This window comes from Trichomonas vaginalis, chromosome I (assembly GCF_026262505.1).
Source record: "Trichomonas vaginalis G3 chromosome I, whole genome shotgun sequence".
Taxonomy (NCBI): domain Eukaryota; phylum Parabasalia; order Trichomonadida; family Trichomonadidae; genus Trichomonas; species Trichomonas vaginalis.
In genome coordinates, this window is record NC_067203.1 from 237,992 (window position 1) to 258,020 (window position 20,029).

The window sequence follows — 20,029 nt, forward strand, 5'->3', positions numbered from 1 at the left end:
GTAATAAAATGTATTACTTTGGTTTATCAATTTATAAATAAGAATGAAAATTTGTTATAGCTTTGTTCCAATATTTATTTTTATATATTTAAGTTATCCATTTTACTGTTTTCATTCATATTTATAACAAAATTAGAGTCCTTACATTATTTATCTTATTTCAATAGTGATAAAAATCAACTATATTTTGTAAGATCTTAAAAAGTGACAAAAATGGAAAACTACATTAAATTTATTTATAAGGATACAAAATTATATGTCATTCCACCAAGAGCGGTTAAAGCATTAACACTTTATTTATATATATCTCACAAGCTAAGTTTACCTCTAAACACATTCGAATTAACAACAAATAACAAAAATTTAGGTGTTCTGGATAATTTGCGCTGTAATAACAAAATTACTATCAATATTAAAAGAAAAAAGAAGCCTTTTAACTTATTTTCAATTCCGATTGTAAACAGTATAAAAACTTCTGAAGATCAAGACAAAAAGATTAATCAAATATCACAAAATGACGAAAATTTATTGTGGGCAGCCAAGTTTGCGTTGTATATGAGCAATAACATAATAGAAGAAGCAATTAAAATCATGAATTTCAATTGTCTTCAGGAAGTATTCAATCCTGTTGATGAAATTAAAAAAATGTTAGAAGGAGAGTATAAAGTAACAATTTCAGATGGAAATAAAAATAAATTATATGAGACAATTTTACCAAATGAAGAAGCTGAAGATTCTTATAGTGAGAATGATAGTGATATCGATTATGATGAAGAAAGTAAACAAAAGGATAAAAATGATTTTTCTATAGAAACTCATGATAAAGATAACAATATAAGAAAGAATTGGCCATTTCAAGATGAAGACAACGAAAACTCGGATTCTCTATTAAACAGATATTTAAGTTCCGAAGAATTCAATGAATTCAAAGAGGAGGAGAATGAACAAATTTTATTAGATGAACAAACTGCAACAATAAGTGGAATAACTGCTCAAAATTCAAATATAAGACAAAATGAAACAATAAGTGGAGTTTCTCCTCCAAACACAAATCAAAGACAAATGCAACAATAAATGCAGTTTCATTTCCAAACACAAATCAAAGACAAAATGCAACAATAAATGCAGTTTCATTTCCAAACACAAATCAAAGACAAATGCAACAAAATGCAGTTTCTTTCCAAACACAAATCAAAGACAAAATGCAACAATAATGGAGTTTCATTTCCAAACACAAATCAAAGACAAAATGCAACAATAAATGCAGTTTCATTTCCAAACACAAATCAAAGACAAAATGCAACAATAAATGAGTTTCATTTCAAACACAAATCAAAGACAAATGCAACAATAATGCAGTCTTTCAAACACAAATCAAAGACAAAATGCAACAATAAGTGGAGTTTCATTTCCAAACACAAATCAAAGACAAAATGCAACAAGAAATGCAGTTTCATTTCCAAACACAAATCAAAGACAAAATGCAACAATAAATGCAGTTTCATTTCCAAACACAAATCAAAGACAAAATGCAACAATAAATGCAGTTTCATTTCCAAACACAAATCAAAGACAAAATGCAACAATAAATGCAGTTTCATTTCCAAACACAAATCAAAGACAAACTGCAACAATAAGTGGAGTTACTCCTCCAAACACAAATCAAAGACAAAATGAAACAATAAGTGGAGTCACTCCTCCAAACACAAATCAAAGACAAAATGAAACAATAAGTGGAGTCACTCTTTCAAACACAAATCAAAGACAAAATGCAACAATAAGTGGAGTCACTCCTTCAAACACAAATCAAAGACAAACTGCAACAATAAGTGGAGTAACTGCTCAAAATTCAAATATAAGACAAAATGAAACAATAAGTGGAGTTTCTCCTCCAAACACAAATCAAAGACAAAATGCAACAATAAATGCAGTTTCATTTCCAAACACAAATCAAAGACAAACTGCAACAATAAGTGGAGTTACTCCTCCAAACACAAATCAAAGACAAAATGAAACAATAAGTGGAGTTTCTCCTCCAAACACAAATCAAAGACAAACTGCAACAATAAGTGGAGTTTCTCCTCCAAACACAAATCAAAGACAAAATGAAACAATAAGTGGAGTCACTCCTTCAAACACAAATCAAAGACAAAATGCAACAATAAATTCGGATATTCAGCGTCAAATCCCTCAGCATCAATCCTCACTACCTAATGAAACTGCTTCTTATTCTTCCCAAATTTCTAATCATTTAACCGATAATCCTCCATTAACAGATTTACAAAATACACATCTAGTGCCAAATTTTGCTTATGATTACCAAAATAATTTTTCAACGCATAAACAATCTATTATCGTTAATAAAGCTTGTATTGAACTTATTCCTAATTATCAATCTTTTGATGATAAAAATAAAGAGATTCACCGAAAAAGAATCAAAAATATTCTGAGGACTTATCATACATTTTCAATTTTCCAATCCGCACGTATTAAATATTCATTAACCATATATACAAATGGTCATCCTTTGAGATTTCAACGTTACAATGCTCATAATAATTATTTAGAAATTATTTATTATTGCGGATATAAACCTAGATGCAACTTTTGTATGCATGTAAAAGTCTTTGATGAGAAATTAAATATTTCTCCTGAAGAAAAACCAGACAGTAAACTTCATAACTGCCGACCTGCAAAACAATCTCAAATAATTAAAGGAACAAATCCAATGAACTATGATATATATTGAATCTCAAGTTCAAGATTATGTTGTCAAAAATCCAACCGCAACGATATCAGAAACAAGAAAGTATGCAAATCAACTGATATATGACTGTAATCAAGCCCAGTCTACTAATTTCATTCAGATATCAGAGAAGAAAGTCCAACAGCTGTATTATGAAGTTCATCCTGTCAAATCAAAATCAGAGATTGATATTATTAATGAAATGTTAGAATTTTTTAATCAAAGATCATATTTTATTACCCAAAGCACAAAAAATGATAATGCCTATTATTTTTTTGGATTGGAACGTTTCATTCGAGTTGCACGGTATTCATCACATTGTTTTATTGATGGAACCTTCAAAGTCGTTCCTGTATCAATAATGAATGGCCAATTATTAAATTTGTTAATTTTTGACCAAGCAACTCAACTGTATCTACCGTTTTTACATATAATCATGACGGGAAGAACAGAAACTGATTATCAAAGAGTATTTAGTATTATGGAGTATGATACTGATATTAAAATTCCTTTATCAACATTTGATGTTATAACAACTGATTTCGAAAAAGCACTTCAAGGCTCAATTTATAAAAGAAAAGGAGAGCAAACCATATTGACTGGATGCATATATCACTTTATTGCAGCATTAGTTAAGAATTTCAAGAAAAAATGTGATCCAGAAGATCTTAACAATAAAATTCTTTTAAAGTTATTATGCGCTTCTCCATTCATGCCAGAAGAAGTTTTTGATTTGGTTTGTAATAAAATTAAATGCATTCAAGATACAAATGAATTTGCAAAATACTTTATTAAAACATGGAGCACAAGCTATAATTCAATCAGCAAGCTCAAAGTATTCGACAATATTTATTCTAATAATGGCGTAGAATCGTACAACAAAGTGTTAAATACAAATATTGTATATTCACATCCCACAATTTTAAAGACGGTACACACTTTAATGAAAGTGGATTTAGCGATTTTGCATCGATATGCACGGGCAGATAAAAACACAAGTGATCATAAACAGTCGTATTTCATTAAATTGAAAAAAATAAATGAAGAGATTCAGTTATTTGAAGAGCATTTTGGTCTGGAAATATCATTAATTCCTGAGGATATAATGAAAAAATATAAGGATTTGTCCAAACATTCTGGAATTGATTTCAGAGATATTGAAATTGAAAGGTATATGTCAAGTGATCAAATACTTGATGACATTCAAATAAATTTAGAAGAAACAAAAAATGAAAAGATAGAAAACATTGAAATTGCCGAAGATGATTTATTTCAATAATATGTAACATTGATTTCTATTCAACTTTATCGTTATTATAATAAACATTTTTATGATTTTTTTAATATTTTTTATAAGTAGATTGAAGATTATTTGATGGAAAGATGTATATATATACATAATGTACCTTACAATATCTTCATGCTATGAATTCCAGAATAATGACAAGTCTTTCATTCTTAATTAGAAGTCTCCAATATTTTGTCGAGAGAGGGTCAAAGTTGCTATTTGTCACTTTTCCACAAGAATATAATGGGGAAAAAGTTATCATATAGTTGATCTCATTCACTGAGGTGAGAGATGCATGTAGTGTAATGGGATAAACAGTGGGATTGCTGCTCTAAGTCCTAGGTTCGAGACACATTGGCTTCATTTTTCTCTTTTTTATTGACGTAAACTATTCAATTTTTGTGTTCTCCATTCAAATTTCAGAATTTTTTTTGCAGATTTCACGCTACATTCGAAGTTACCTTTTGTAACAACCACCACTGCCTACGAAAGACGAAAGTGTGTCACGATTTCACCCGGAAATCCGACGGTTGTTTAAGAGTAAGCACTTTTGGCACCTACTCTATCGAAAAATCAACATTTAAGGTTAATTTAAGAGTATGCACTTTTGTCACCTACTCTATTTTGTCTATTTTTTCATATTTTTTCTATTTTTTTTCACCATTTAAAATTTCTTAAATTCTAAATATAGCAAATTATATCATTTTACTTTCTGCAACGATTTAATCGATAATTATATGAATATTATTGTAAATATTTCTAAAATATTTTAAATACAAATAATTTTAAACTGAACCAAATAAATTGGATAACTTTAACTCAATCAAATAAATATTAATATGAATTTTTATAGAAAAGCTTTATTTTTTTCTCAATTTTTAATTTCATTTCAGTCTCTAAACTTTCTTACTATGTAAAAACGTATTATTATAGTAATAAAATAAAATACATGTTTATTCGATCTCGTATTTCAAAAAAATAAAATTACTTATATAAAAAGATTCTCTTTAGTCAACTTTCTTTTTGAATCTCTAATAAGTTTTTACTGTTGCTTCTATATATTAAGTATTGATTCTTGTAGTAAAGAAAATCCGGAACGTTTATTTATTCGAATACTCGAACTTTGACTTACATATTACTAATTGTAATTATTTTCAAGAGCTATTTCTATTACTCCTACTTGTTCGGCTTAAAATCTGCTATATTGTTAAGATAAACTAAGTCTAAATTTTGAACCATTTTTTGAAGTTTAAAGTGTAATACATATCGATTTTTTATCCGAATTTAAGAATTGCTTCAAAGTTTTAGCGTGAAATCGTGCATTTTTTCTAATGAAATTGTTATTATAAGATAAGCAATCTGAGTTTTTTTGAATAATATGTCACTACACATGATAGAGCGTTACGTGCTGAAAAGTTACGCTTCGTTCTGAAAGTGGTAATGAAGTTTTATTAGAATTCATCAAAAAAACGTATGAAAATAATCGTATGTCAAAATGTGAGCAATTCTCAAAATTTGCTCACATTTTGACTATTTTTGTGAGATCTTCCTCACAATTTTTTGACAAACGTACAAAAAAGTGCCAAAATGTGAGCAAATGTGAGCAATTTTTATATCTCAATATGAAGTGTGTTTTCTCCATATTTATTTTTTTTTTTCATTGATATTCGCACCATGTGAAATAAGAAATTTAACAGTTTCTTTACTATAATTTTTAGCTGCAATATGAAGTGCGGTTTCTCCATCTTCATCTTTTTCATTGATATTCGCACCATGTGAAATAAGAAATTTAACAGTTTCTTTACTATAATTTTTAGCTGCAATATGAAGTGCGGTTTCTCCATATTTATTTTTTCATTGATATTTGCACCATGTGAAATAAGAACTTCTGCCATTTCATCATAATTCCATGCTACTACATTATGAAGTGCTGTGTTTCCATTTTTATCTTTTTCATTGATATTTGCACCAAGTGAAATGAAATATTCCAAAAGGGGTGGAAAGTTAAAGTTCACTGAATTAATAAAACATTTGTTAATATCATTAGTTTGATCGAAATAAACTAAAAATGATTCAAGATTATTATACCACAATAAGATAATTTGATCTCTAAATTGTACTCATTCATCAAGAATGTAACAAAATCAATGTTGTGTGAAACAATCGCATATTCCATGGATTCTTTATTTGGTTCCTGATATTTCAAACATTCACTCATGATCTCTTGATTTCCTCCTAAAAATGATAAATTTAGACATTTTTGAGTTATTTCTGAATTGAATTTCGTTCTTAAAAACTTGAAACAATCAACTGCTCCATGGTAACAACATAATTCAAGTAATGAATATCCTTCAATAAAAAGTTGATATGGATATAATGTGCTTTCAAGTGTTTGCTCTTTATCAAATCCTTCTCTTTCAGTGAACGAGATGAATGTTTCTAGGTTATTATACATAATTGCTCTGTAAATTGTATTTTCTGCATGAATATCGATATTTATAAAATGAATTTCTTTGAAATCATCAGATTTGTTTAACTTAATTCCATATTCTTTATAAAACAGGAAATTTGGAATAGTTGGAATACTGCTTGCCTCTGTGATATGATAATCATCAGATATGAGTTTGGCAAGAAATAAATACGACTTTGTATAGCGATTATTATATGGAATAATATTTAAAATGTCATTTATAACACTTGTAGGTAGATATTTCTTTGAATCAATTCTGTTTCGATCATTTTGTAAATTTTATTTAATTCTTCTTCATTTTGGGTTTTTAGCTGATAAATTGCATTGTATGAATCAATGTAGGATTTGAAAATACTTCACAATTCACTGAATTTATTTGGGTGAATGTCTTGATCAGTGAATTGCATTTTACCATATAGGATATCATTTAAATTCATTAGAAGAAAAAAATGTAATGTTATACATTTGGAAAACGGGAAGACTACAAAATTGTGCGGCCAAATTGCCACCATTTTGTAAAGTAGTTTTTTTGACATCCAGTGCAATTGCAGGGGACGTGTTTCAAAAAAATTTTAATGGTTGTGTGAGAGACCTTATTCCCTTACAGGAGCTCCTCAGCTCCCAATCCTACGAAATGGAGCTCCGGAGCTCCTGAATCTGTATCAGCAGAGGCCCTTTACCATTTGGGCCTCTGCTGATCAGAAGAATAAGGCAGCCATTCTGCCTCTTCAGGAGCTCCAGAGCTCCTAATCCCTACGAAATGGAGCTCCGGAGCTCCTGAATCTGTATCAGCAGAGGCCCTTTACCATTTGGGCCTCTGCTGATCAGAAGAATAAGGCAGCCATTCTGCCTCTTCAGGAGCTCCAGAACTCCGTTTCCTCAAGATCAGGAGTGATGGAGTTCCTCACTTTCGATTTGTTAAAGCCTGTTCTTTTGGGAACAGGCTTTAATAAATTTAATGTGCACTCAATCCAGCTCTGTTAAATATTTTGAACTCTACTCTTCTAATATAGAGTTCAAAATATCTTCCAGAGCTGGATTGAAGTTAGTATACATATCATCGGTACTGTGGCACTGCGCGCCTCCTTACTCATGACAGTGATTTTGACACTTTACGAAACCGTTAACGTATATTTTACAACACAACACGACAACATTAACTTAACCTTAAATATTTACAAAGCCACCAACCACTTCACCTCACTAACGACTTCACTAACGTTTTCACAAACGACTTCACTAACGTTCACACTAACGTTCTCACTTACAAAAGTATTGCAACTCTTCCCATTGCTGTGCTTCATATAACAGCTCATATTCATCGGTACTGTGGCACTGCGCGCCTCCTTACTCATGATATGTGAATTTGACATTTTACGAAACCGTTAACGTATATTTTACAACATGAACGCAAAAACTAACTTAACCTTAAATATTTACAAAGCCGCCAACAATTTCACCTCACTATCGTTCTCACTAACAACTTCACTAATGTTCTCATAAATTTTCCTCAATATCTTCATCATCAGTGTTAACCCTATTGTAGTCATACTTGAAGCCATAAACTTTCTCTAACTTCTTAACGTACAATTTACATAACTTACCTTCGTCATCGTATGGTTTAATGATATAACTATTTCTATCTTTATAAACAGTCAATGAAAAGTCAACTGGTCTCGGATGTATTTGAAAGAACATGTTATGCTCAGGAAGGAAGAATAAATGTTTAAATGTATGTTTGTTATATGTTTTGATTTGTATGAGTTGCTTTTGTTCTGTCATTACATCCAAATAAAATAAAAATAAACTTAAAAATAAACTTAAAAATAAAATAAAAAATAAATGATATCACCACCCTCACACGTATGAAAACATAGCACAAAAATAAATTTAGGTGAAGTGGTGAGATCTCACCTCTTTTTTCACCTCATTTCTACCCTGTTGAATTCATTGCTTTATAACTCTCTTCCTTTCTCCAACTCTTCTAACTTCTTCTTAAGTTCAGCAATGTTGTCCTCATGAAGTTTAATCTTTCTCAAAATTCCTTCTTTATCTAATGGTTGCTTTATCTTTCTAAACTGAACTCTACCATCCTTCATAGTATGAATGTAAAAACCTTCTGGAATAGTTCCTGATTTAATGTATTCTACCAAAAACTTTTGTTTCATTGCTTCAGTGACTTTAGTCGTCATTTCAATCAAAGGTGAAGCTAGCACAGCGATAATGGATTTCATGACTTTTAGTATTTCATGCAATCTTAACAGATAGCCTTATAAGTACTTCCAGTATCGCTAGCTGTCCCTCCTTTTTATATAACTCCATGACATTTATAATCTCGCGAAACTTAACAGGTAGCATAACAGATTAAAATCAGATGAGGTTTTGAACCAAAATTTCTAAGCAACGTTGTCAAGGATTTTGAGGAACTAGGGACAGAGTGTGGCAAAGTCCAAGATTTAATTTATCTTCATCTGTTTCATCAGCTATCTCATCTAATATGCCAATATTTTATTCATAACTCGTGGCAAACTCACTAACTTTTATTATGTTCATCTGCATGCTTCATCTGATAGAAAGTATGATTTCATTAACTCTGTGAGATAATGAAAACTACTAGGGACAGAGACCATGGCAAAGTTTATGACTTTCATTATTTCCAGAACTTAATGAAAACTACTAGGGACAGAGACCATGGCAAAGTTCATGATTTAATTTATTCTCTCACTAACAACAAATACAAAACTCCAACACTAACGACAAAAATAAATGTCCTCACTTCTTAACAAAGTAATATGTGCTTCTTACACCACCATAGCTCAAACGTTTCTTTTCAAACATCGATTGAAACTTATTTTGAGCCATTGGCTTTAGTCTCTTTTTCTTCAAATACGCCAAGAAATCTTCTTCACATCTTTTCACTTCATAGCCTTCTTTAAACTCCTCCTTGTTAAGTTCTATGAAATCCTTTATCTCATTCTTTGTTGCAATGGCTTCTTCACGAACGACATCATGAACTATTTCATTATTGCATGAACGACCTCCTCACTGTTCTCATGAACTATTTCAACACTGTTCTCATGAACGACCTCCTTACTGTCTTTCATGAACTATTTCATTATTGCATTCATGTATGACCTCCTCACTGTTCTCATGAACTATTTCATTATTGCATGAACGACCTCCTCACTGTTCTCATGAACTATTTCATTATTGCATGTATGACCTCCTCACTGTTCTCATGAACTATTTCATTATTGCATTCATGAACGACCTCCTCACTGTTCTCATGAACTATTTCATTATTGCATTCATGAACGACCTCCTCACTGTTCTCATGAACTATTTCATTATTGCATGAACGACCTCCTTACTGTTCTCATGAACTATTTCATTATTGCATGAACGACCTCCTTACTGTTCTCATGAACTATTTCATTATTACATGTATGACCTCCTCACTGTCTTTCATAAGCGTTTCAAAGTCTCCTTTACTCATTACTTCAATCTCATGCTGTTCACAGTAGTACTTAAACTCACTGTATATGTCTTTGTTGTATGTTATATTGCTTCCCATGTACTCCATGAATTTTTCAAGCACTTCCTCATAATTCACTGTTTCTTTCTTTCCACGACCTTCTAATATCATACTTGCTTCGTAAATATAACTTCTTGCAGAACCGTCTCGCTTTCTACTTCTTTTCACAAATTCTCTCATCTTGCCACCAAATACATTTGAACTACATGCAAAGAATTCATTCTCCTTCGCAAATTCTTTATATCTTCTGTAGCACTCTGTACAATTCCATCCGGATACAAACTTTTCATAGAACTCCTCGTAAAACATTTGGTAAGGTGTTTTGTTCATTTCGATGAGTTCTTGTTTAGCCCTGGTGAATGGTATCTTCCTTACATCAAATTCACTTAAATCTTTCTTCATGAAGTACGTCAGTAAGTTTGAATAAAACTCTTCATTAAAGCTTTCAATGAGATTTGAGAAATATTCGTAATTTCCTTTGTATCTGCTGCTTACGTCAATGACAACAAATCTTCTGTCGTCTTTGTCAATCTTTACTGAGTTGAAGTTGTTAGATATCATGATGATATTACAAACATTCTCTATCTTTCTTACTGGCTGACACTTCTGATTTAAGTCCAACTGAGTCTCTGTTACTATTGACTTTAGTGCGTCGTGGTTCATGACCTTAGACGTATCGCATGAGCTTAGTTCATTGCATACGATGAGCTTCATGTTCTCAATAGCAGCATTGAATCTACCAACCACATTCTCTATTGCCGTTATATTATTGTTGGCGTACTTGCTAATGAGCTCGCATAGAACATTACTAAGTACATTCTTACCAGTTCCTTGCTTTCCTATTAACAAAAGTACTGTTCCAGTCTTTCCACAAGGATTTTGAACGATGTAGGCGAACCAGTTCAAAACATACTCATAAAGCTCTTCATCCTCATTACATATGACATCGTGAACATGTTTCAAATATCCTTAATAACGTTCTCATCTACTTCATTCAGTACCTCATACTCATATCCTCTGAAATAGCTGTAAATGTCATCTCTTTCGTCAAAGAATCTCATGCCTGACTTCATAAGATAGTTCTTGTTCTGACCCGCTTCATAAATCATCAGTGCGTTCACATCCTTCTCCTCAATACGTCCTACATAAACACTCTTCATGAGCTTATTGAATTCCTTGCTATCTACTGACACAAGTGTTGTTGTGTCTCGTATTCCATCATAATCTTTCACTAGATATGTCATACGTGCTCCGTCAATAACAACAACACATCTTCTTAAGTCATTTATAACACTAGCTATGTCAATACCGTCCTCACTCATGTACTTATTTTTCCTCAAGTCCTTTAGTGTGAAAGTGTCTCTAAGTTCTATTTCAAGCAATTCATTTACACATCCTTTGCAATACTTCTCTATAAAATATTTCTGTCGTTCTTTACTAAGTTTCTTAACAGCTCTGAAGAACCATGTGTTTTGACTCAAACATCCTTCACAACTTCTCTCATTCATTCCTAGTTCTTTCATGTTATTATCTTCAACCTCTATGGTCTCATTGACTAAGGTCAAAGGGTTCTTAGTCATTGCTGGTCTTATCTGAAACAATGTTTGTGCAACAGGTTTAACTAATTCAGCAACGTCCTTCCTTAATATGAATAGCTGTTTCCACTCATCTTTGCTAACAGTTCTTTCATAACCACTGACAGTAATGATTTCATTTGCTGACTTTAGACACTTATGTTCTATCATTTGTATTGCTTTTGTGTAAGGCTTTCGTGAGCATAGGTTGTATATGTCATTCCTGCAATGTTCATTCATGCCAATAGTACTAAATCCTTTCTTTGCTGTGTTCGTATTGCTGTCTCATAAAATACAACAAGACCTTTGTCATCTATGACGTACTTACCGAAAACATTGCTTATATTCTTTAACCATGAAATAACATCCTCATTCATGCTGTCAAACATGAAGTAAGGTCTTACATACTCTTCACTTATAAGATACTCCACAAAGTACTTGTTAGGCTCTATGTCCTCGTGAGCGATTTCATTAGGTTTGATATTAGTTCCTTTTGTCATTGCTGTCATGTACTTCACTCTCATAGTTCCTTTCAATAGCGTAAAAGTACTTCATTGTTTCATAACTGCTCTAAATTCTGTTCAAAATTCGTACAACATAACTTTTAACATTAGAGAAAGAACATGAGCGAAACAACAACATCTAACATTACAGAAGGAGCTAGTGAAAATATTGACGAGTTCAGTGAGGAAGAAGATATTGAGGACGTCAATGAGAACGTTAGTGGGGAACAAACTCAATGGGAAACATTGAGAAATCATGAAGATTATGAGATTTGTACGACATATCCTTTTACTATTCGTCGAAAGAAAGACAAACATATTATGAGTGAATGCTTAAATAATTATGGTTATATTGTGCTTAGTTTAAACAACAAAATGTACTTAAAGCATAGAATTATTGCAGAACAGTGGATTGAAAATCCAGACAATTTGAAAGAAATAGACCATATAAATCATGATAGAACGAACAACAGAATCTCAAACCTTCGTTGGTGTTCTAGATCTGAAAACAATAGAAATAAAAGCAAGTATGGCGATATAGTTTATGAGTTCGTTGATGAAATATCTGACGAAGCTGTTGAAATAACAGATTATGGTAAGCATTCGTTTGAGTTCTACTACTATGTTGAGAATGAGGACGCATTCTATTATTATACATGTCTTAACTATCGAAAACTTCATATAAACTTTACAAAAACAGGTGATGCTTATGTTTGTATGATAGATACAGAAAACAAGAGAGTAATCTTATGCATAAACAAATTCAAACGCTTGTACGGCTTCATGTAGGACAAACATTATTTTTCAACACTAACGCCAATACGTAGGACAAACATTCATGACTAACATTACTGTATAACATAAATGATTTGTCATGACCTCATCGTATATGTTTTGTCATGATTTAATCGTAAATGTTTTGTCAAGACTTCTTCATCGTAATGAGCGTATATGTTTTGTCATGACCTCATCGTATATGTTTTGTCAAGACTTCATCATCAAACATTCATCGGAAATGATTTGTCATTACTTCATCGTGGAACTTCATTGTCATTACTTCATCGGAAATGATTTGTCATTACTTCATCGTCAGACATTCATCAGAAATGATTTGTCACTACTTCATTATCATTACTTCATCGTCATTACTTCATCGGAAATGATTTGTCATTACTTCATCGTCAGAACTTCATTATCAGACATTCATCGGAAATGATTTGTCAGAACTTCATTATCAGACATTCATCAGAAATGATTTGTCATTACTTCATCATCAAACATTCATCGAAAATGATTTGTCAGAACTTCATCGTGGAACTTCATTGTCGTGATTTTATCGTAAATGATTTGTCATTACTTCATTATCATTACTTCATTATCAGACATTCATCAGAAATGATTTGTCATTACTTCATCATCAAACATTCATCGAAAATGATTTGTCAGAACTTCATTATCAGACATTCATCGGAAATGATTTGTCATTACTTCATCATCAAACATTCATCGAAAATGATTTGTCAGAACTTCATCGTCATTACTTCATCGGAAATGATTTGTCATTACTTCATTATCATTACTTCATCGTCATTACTTCATTATCAGACATTCATCGGAAATGATTTGTCATTACTTCATCGTCAGACATTCATCGGAAATGATTTGTCATTACTTCATCGTGGAACTTCATCATCATTACTTCATCGGAAATGATTTGTCATTACTTCATTATCATTACTTCATTGTCATTACTTCATTGTCAGAACTTCATCGGAAATGATTTGTCATTACTTCATTATCATTACTTCATTATCAGACATTCATCAGAAATGATTTGTCATTACTTCATCATCATTACTTCATCGTCATTACTTCATCGGAAATGATTTGTCATTACTTCATTATCACTACTTCATTATCATTACTTCATCGGAAATGATTTGTCATTACTTCATTATCAAACATTCATCGTAAATGTTTTGTCATGATTTCTTCATCGTAAATGATTTGTCATGATTTAATCGTATATGTTTTGTCAAGACTTCTTCATCGTAATGAGCGTAAATGATCCAAAAATAATGTTTATGTTAGAATGTTAGATCTAACACCTTTTCTAACATGTTTTCTAACATGGAGGATTTCATTAGATATACACATTCTTCCTCCATTTCATTCTATACACAATTTACATCATAGACGATTTAATAGATATAATACTTTACTGTTTCATCTGATATAAACATTCTTCCTTCATTTCATTCTATACACAATTTACATCATAGACCATTTAATAGATATAATACTTTACTGTTTCATTCTATACACAATTTACATCATAGACGATTTAATAGATATAATACTTTACTGTTTCATCTGATATAAACATTATTTGGTGAAAGTATCCTAAAAATATTTGATGGACTTTAACTAAAATAATGTTTAGGGAAGAATGTGTATATCTAATGAAATCCTCCATGTTAGAAAACATGTTAGAAAAGGTGTTAGATCTAACATTCTAACATAAACATTATTTTTGGATCATTTACGCTCATTACGATGAAGAAGTCTTGACAAAACATATACGATAAAATCATGACAAATCATTTACGATGAAGAAATCATGACAAAACATAAACGAAGAAATCATGACAAAACATATACGATGAAGTCATGACAAAACATTTACGTTCATGTTTGACAAAACATTTACGTTCATGTTTGACAAAACATTTACACTCATTACGATGAAAAAGTCATGACAAAACATTTACGAAGAAATCATGACAAAACATATACGATGAAGTTTCGACAAAACATGTACGATGAAGTTTCGACAAAACATGTACGATGAAGAAATCATGACAAAACATTTACGCTCATGTTTGACAAATCATTTACGCTCATTACGATGAAGAAGTCATGACAAAACATTTACACTCATTACGATGAAGAAGTCATGACAAAACATTTACACTCATTACGATGAAGAAATCATGACAAAACATATACGATGAAGTCATGACAAAACATTTACACTCATTACGATGAAGAAGTTTCGACAAATCATTTCCGATGAAGTAATGACAAATCATCTCTGACAAATGTCTGACAAATCATTTCCGATGAAGTAATGACAAATCATCTCTGACAAATGTCTGACAAATCATCTCTGACAAATGTCTGACAAATCATCTCTGACAAATGTCTGACAAATCATCTCTGACAAATGTCTGACAAATCATCTCTGATGAAGTAATGACAAATCATCTCTGACAAATGTCTGATGATGAAGTAATGACAAATCATCTCTGACAAATGTCTGACAAATCATTTCCGATGAAGTAATGACAAATCATCTCTGACAAATGTCTGACAAATCATCTCTGACAAATGTCTGACAAATCATTTCTGACAAATGTCTGATGATGAAGTAATGACAAATCATCTCTGACGAATGTCTGACAAATCATTTCCGATGAAGTAATGACAAATCATCTCTGACAAATGTCTGATGATGAAGTAATGACAAATCATCTCTGACAAATGTCTGACAAATCATTTCCGATGAAGTATTGACAAATCATCTCTGACAAATGTCTGACAAATCATCTCTGATGAAGTATTGACAAATCATCTCTGACAAATGTCTGACAAATCATCTCTGACGAAGTAATGACAAATCATCTCTGACAAATGTCTGACAAATCATCTCTGACAAATGTCTGACAAATCATCTCTGATGAAGTAATGACAAATCATCTCTGACAAATGTCTGATGATGAAGTAATGACAAATCATTTCCGATGAAGTAATGACAAATCATCTCTGACAAATGTCTGACAAATCATTTCCGATGAAGTAATGACAAATCATCTCTGACCAATGTCTGAAAAATCATTTCCGATGAAGTAATGACAAATCATCTCTGATGAAGTATTGACAAATCATCTCTGATGAAGTAATGACAAATCATCTCTGACAAATGTCTGATGATGAAGTATTGACAAATCATCTCTGACAAATGTCTGATGATGAAGTATTGACAAATCATCTCTGATGAAGTAATGACAAATCATCTCTGACAAATGTCTGATGATGAAGTATTGACAAATCATCTCTGACAAATGTCTGATGATGAAGTATTGACAAATCATCTCTGATGAAGTAATGACAAATCATCTCTGATGAAGTATTGACAAATCATCTCTGACAAATGTCTGACAAATCATCTCTGACGAAGTATTGACAAATCATTTTCGATGAATGTTTGATGATGAAATCATGACAAAACATTTACGCTCATTACGAAGAAGTCATGACAAATCATTTATGTTATACAGTAATGTTAGTCATGAATGTTTGTCCTACGTGTTGGCGTTAGTGTTGAAAAATAATGTTTGTCCTACATGAAGCCGTACAAGCGTTTGAATTTGTTTATGCATAAGATTACTCTCTTGTTTTCTGTATCTATCATACAAACATAAGCATCACCTGTTTTTGTAAAGTTTATATGAAGTTTTCGATAGTTAAGACATGTATAATAATAGAATGCGTCCTCATTCTCAACATAGTAGTAGAACTCAAACGAATGCTTACCATAATCTGTTATTTCAACAGCTTCGTCAGATATTTCATCAACGAACTCATAAACTATATCGCCATACTTGCTTTTATTTCTATCATGATTTATATGGTCTATTTCTTTCAAATTGTCTGGATTTTCAATCCACTGTTCTGCAATAATTCTATGCTTTAAGTACATTTTGTTGTTTAAACTAAGCACAATATAACCATAATTATTTAAGCATTCACTCATAATATGTTTGTCTTTCTTTCGACGAATAGTAAAAGGATATGTCGTACAAATCTCATAATCTTCATGATTTCTCAATGTTTCCCATTGAGTTTGTTCCCCACTAACGTTCTCATTGACGTCCTCAATATCTTCTTCCTCACTGAACTCGTCAATATTTTCACTAGCTCCTTCTGTAATGTTTTCATCGGCATTGTCATTGACTTCTTCTGTAATGTTAGATGTTGTTGTTTCGCTCATGTTCTTTCTCTAATGTTAAAAGTTATGTTGTACGAATTTTGAACAGAATTTAGAGCAGTTATGAAACAATGAAGTACTTTTACGCTATTGAAAGGAACTATGAGAGTGAAGTACATGACAGCAATGACAAAAGGAACTAATATCAAACCTAATGAAATCGCTCACGAGGACATAGAGCTTAACAAGTACTTTGTGGAGTATCTTATAAGTGAAGAGTATGTAAGACCTTACTTCATGTTTGACAGCATGAATGAGGATGTTATTTCATGGTTAAAGAATATAAGCAATGTTTTCGGTAAGTACGTCATAGATGACAAAGGTCTTGTTGTATTTTATGAGACAGCAATACGAACACAGGAACTAATGGATATTATGCACTCAACAGCAAAGAAAGGATTTAGTACTATTGGCATGAATGAACATTGCAGGAATGACATATACAACCTATGCTCACGAAAGCCTTACACAAAAGCAATACAAATGATAGAACATAAGTGTCTAAAGTCAGCAAATGAAATCATTACTGTCAGTGGTTATGAAAGAACTGTTAGCAAAGATGAGTGGAAACAGCTATTCATATTAAGGAAGGACGTTGCTGAACTAGTTAAACCTGTTGCACAAACATTGTTTCAGATAAGACCAGCAATGACTAAGAACCCTTTGACCTTAGTCAATGAGACCATAGAGGTTGAAGATAATGACATGAAAGAACTAGGAATGAATGAGAGAAGTTGTGAAGGATGTTTGAGTCAAAACACATGGTTCTTCAGAGCTGTTAAGAAACTTAGTAAAGAACGACAGAAATATTTTATAGAGAAGTATTGCAAAGGATGTGTAAATGAATTGCTTGAAATAGAACTTAGAGACACTTTCACACTAAAGGACTTGAGGAAAAATAAGTACATGAGTGAGGACGGTATTGACATAGCTAGTGTTATAAATGACTTAAGAAGATGTGTTGTTGTTATTGACGGAGCACGTATGACATATCTAGTGAAAGATTATGATGGAATACGAGACACAACAACACTTGTGTCAGTAGATAGCAAGGAATTCAATAAGCTCATGAAGAGTGTTTATGTAGGACGTATTGAGGAGAAGGATGTGAACGCACTGATGATTTATGAAGCGGGTCAGAACAAGAACTATCTTATGAAGTCAGGCATGAGATTCTTTGACGAAAGAGATGACATTTACAGCTATTTCAGAGGATATGAGTATGAGGTACTGAATGAAGTAGATGAGAACGTTATTGAAGGATATTTGAAACATGTTCACGATGTCATATGTAATGAGGATGAAGAGCTTTATGAGTATGTTTTGAACTGGTTCGCCTACATCGTTCAAAATCCTTGTGGAAAGACTGGAACAGTACTTTTGTTAATAGGAAAGCAAGGAACTGGTAAGAATGTACTTAGTAATGTTCTATGCGAGCTCATTAGCAAGTACGCCAACAATAATATAACGGCAATAGAGAATGTGGTTGGTAGATTCAATGCTGCTATTGAGAACATGAAGCTCATCGTATGCAATGAACTAAGCTCATGCGATACGTCTAAGGTCATGAACCACGACGCACTAAAGTCAATAGTAACAGAGACTCAGTTGGACTTAAATCAGAAGTGTCAGCCAGTAAGAAAGATAGAGAATGTTTGTAATATCATCATGATATCTAACAACTTCAACTCAGTAAAGATTGACAAAGACGACAGAAGATTTGTTGTCATTGACGTAAGCAGCAGATACAAAGGAAATTACGAATATTTCTCAAATCTCATTGAAAGCTTTAATGAAGAGTTTTATTCAAACTTACTGACGTACTTCATGAAGAAAGATTTAAGTGAATTTGATGTAAGGAAGATACCATTCACCAGGGCTAAACAAGAACTCATCGAAATGAACAAAACACCTTACCAAATGTTTTACGAGGAGTTCTATGAAAAGTTTGTATCCGGATGGAATTGTACAGAGTGCTACAGAAGATATAAAGAATTTGCGAAGGAGAATGAATTCTTTGCATGTAGTTCAAATGTATTTGGTGGCAAGATGAGAGAATTTGTGAAGAGAAGTAGAAAGCGAGACGGTTCTGCAAGAAGTTATATTTACGAAGCAAGTATGATATTAGAAGGTCGTGGAAAGAAAGAAACAGTGAATTATGAGGAAGTGCTTGAAAAATTCATGGAGTACATGGGAAGCAATATAACATACAACAAAGACATATACAGTGAGTTTAAGTACTACTGTGAACAGCATGAGATTGAAGTAATGAGTAAAGGAGACTTTGAAACGCTTATGAAAGACAGTGAGGAGGTCATACATGAATAATGAAATAGTTCATGAGAACAGTAAGGAGGTCGTATGCAATAATGAAATAGTTCATGAGAACAGTAAGGAGGTCGTTCATGCAATAATGAAATAGTTCATGAGAACAGTGAGGAGGTCGTTCATGAATGCAATAATGAAATAGTTCATGAGAACAGTGAGGAGGTCATACATGCAATAATGAAATAGTTCATGAGAACAGTAAGGAGGTCGTTCATGCAATAATGAAATAGTTCATGATGTCGTTCGTGAAGAAGCCATTGCAACAAAGAATGAGATAAAGGATTTCATAGAACTTAACAAGGAGGAGTTTAAAGAAGGCTATGAAGTGAAAAGATGTGAAGAAGATTTCTTGGCGTATTTGAAGAAAAAGAGACTAAAGCCAATGGCTCAAAATAAGTTTCAATCGATGTTTGAAAAGAAACGTTTGAGCTATGGTGGTGTAAGAAGCACATATTACTTTGTTAAGAAGTGAGGACATTTATTTTTGTCGTTAGTGTTGGAGTTTTGTATTTGTTGTTAGTGAGAGAATAAATTA

The 20,029-nt window shown here is 32.0% G+C and overlaps 6 protein-coding genes and 2 pseudogenes across 8 annotated transcripts, besides 5 other annotated features; 3 read left to right on the forward strand and 5 right to left on the reverse strand.

Moving 5' to 3' along the window:
• Positions 1-4,231: part of a mobile genetic element that runs on past the window's edge.
• On the forward strand, positions 592-2,950 carry TVAGG3_0900410 (annotated as a pseudogene). The gene has a single exon. A coding segment is annotated over exon 1 (2,359 nt).
• A 366-nt stretch (positions 4,232-4,597) lies between the features above and the next one.
• Positions 4,598-4,654: a mobile genetic element.
• Positions 4,655-5,653: a mobile genetic element.
• A 443-nt stretch (positions 5,654-6,096) lies between these two features.
• On the reverse strand, positions 6,097-6,489 carry TVAGG3_0900450 (spectrin binding; the record flags this gene model as incomplete). The annotated part of the gene is made up of 1 exon (XM_001287117.1): positions 6,097-6,489. The coding sequence occupies one exon, from the start codon at positions 6,487-6,489 to the stop codon at positions 6,097-6,099; it is 393 nt and encodes a 130-aa protein (XP_001287118.1).
• A 619-nt stretch (positions 6,490-7,108) lies between these two features.
• Positions 7,109-7,370: a mobile genetic element.
• Positions 7,371-8,459: 1,089 nt separating this feature from the next.
• On the reverse strand, positions 8,460-8,738 carry TVAGG3_0900470 (uncharacterized protein; the record flags this gene model as incomplete). The annotated part of the gene is made up of 1 exon (XM_001290123.2): positions 8,460-8,738. The coding sequence occupies one exon, from the start codon at positions 8,736-8,738 to the stop codon at positions 8,460-8,462; it is 279 nt and encodes a 92-aa protein (XP_001290124.2).
• A 1,385-nt stretch (positions 8,739-10,123) lies between these two features.
• Positions 10,124-19,311: a mobile genetic element.
• TVAGG3_0900490 lies at positions 10,919-11,784 on the reverse strand (annotated as a pseudogene). The gene has a single exon. A coding segment is annotated over exon 1 (866 nt).
• TVAGG3_0900500 (uncharacterized protein) lies at positions 11,850-12,137 on the reverse strand (the record flags this gene model as incomplete). Its single annotated transcript, XM_051251287.1, has 1 exon — positions 11,850-12,137. The coding sequence occupies one exon, from the start codon at positions 12,135-12,137 to the stop codon at positions 11,850-11,852; it is 288 nt and encodes a 95-aa protein (XP_051076861.1).
• Positions 16,519-17,169, reverse strand: TVAGG3_0900510 (His-Me finger endonucleases family; the record flags this gene model as incomplete). Its single annotated transcript, XM_051251288.1, has 1 exon — positions 16,519-17,169. The coding sequence occupies one exon, from the start codon at positions 17,167-17,169 to the stop codon at positions 16,519-16,521; it is 651 nt and encodes a 216-aa protein (XP_051076862.1).
• Positions 17,269-17,729, forward strand: TVAGG3_0900520 (uncharacterized protein; the record flags this gene model as incomplete). The annotated part of the gene is made up of 1 exon (XM_051251289.1): positions 17,269-17,729. A coding segment is annotated over one exon (461 nt), but the record flags the coding sequence as incomplete, so codon positions are not given.
• Positions 18,235-19,237, forward strand: TVAGG3_0900530 (uncharacterized protein; the record flags this gene model as incomplete). Its single annotated transcript, XM_051251290.1, has 1 exon — positions 18,235-19,237. A coding segment is annotated over one exon (1,003 nt), but the record flags the coding sequence as incomplete, so codon positions are not given.
• Positions 19,312-20,029: the final 718 nt, after the last annotated feature.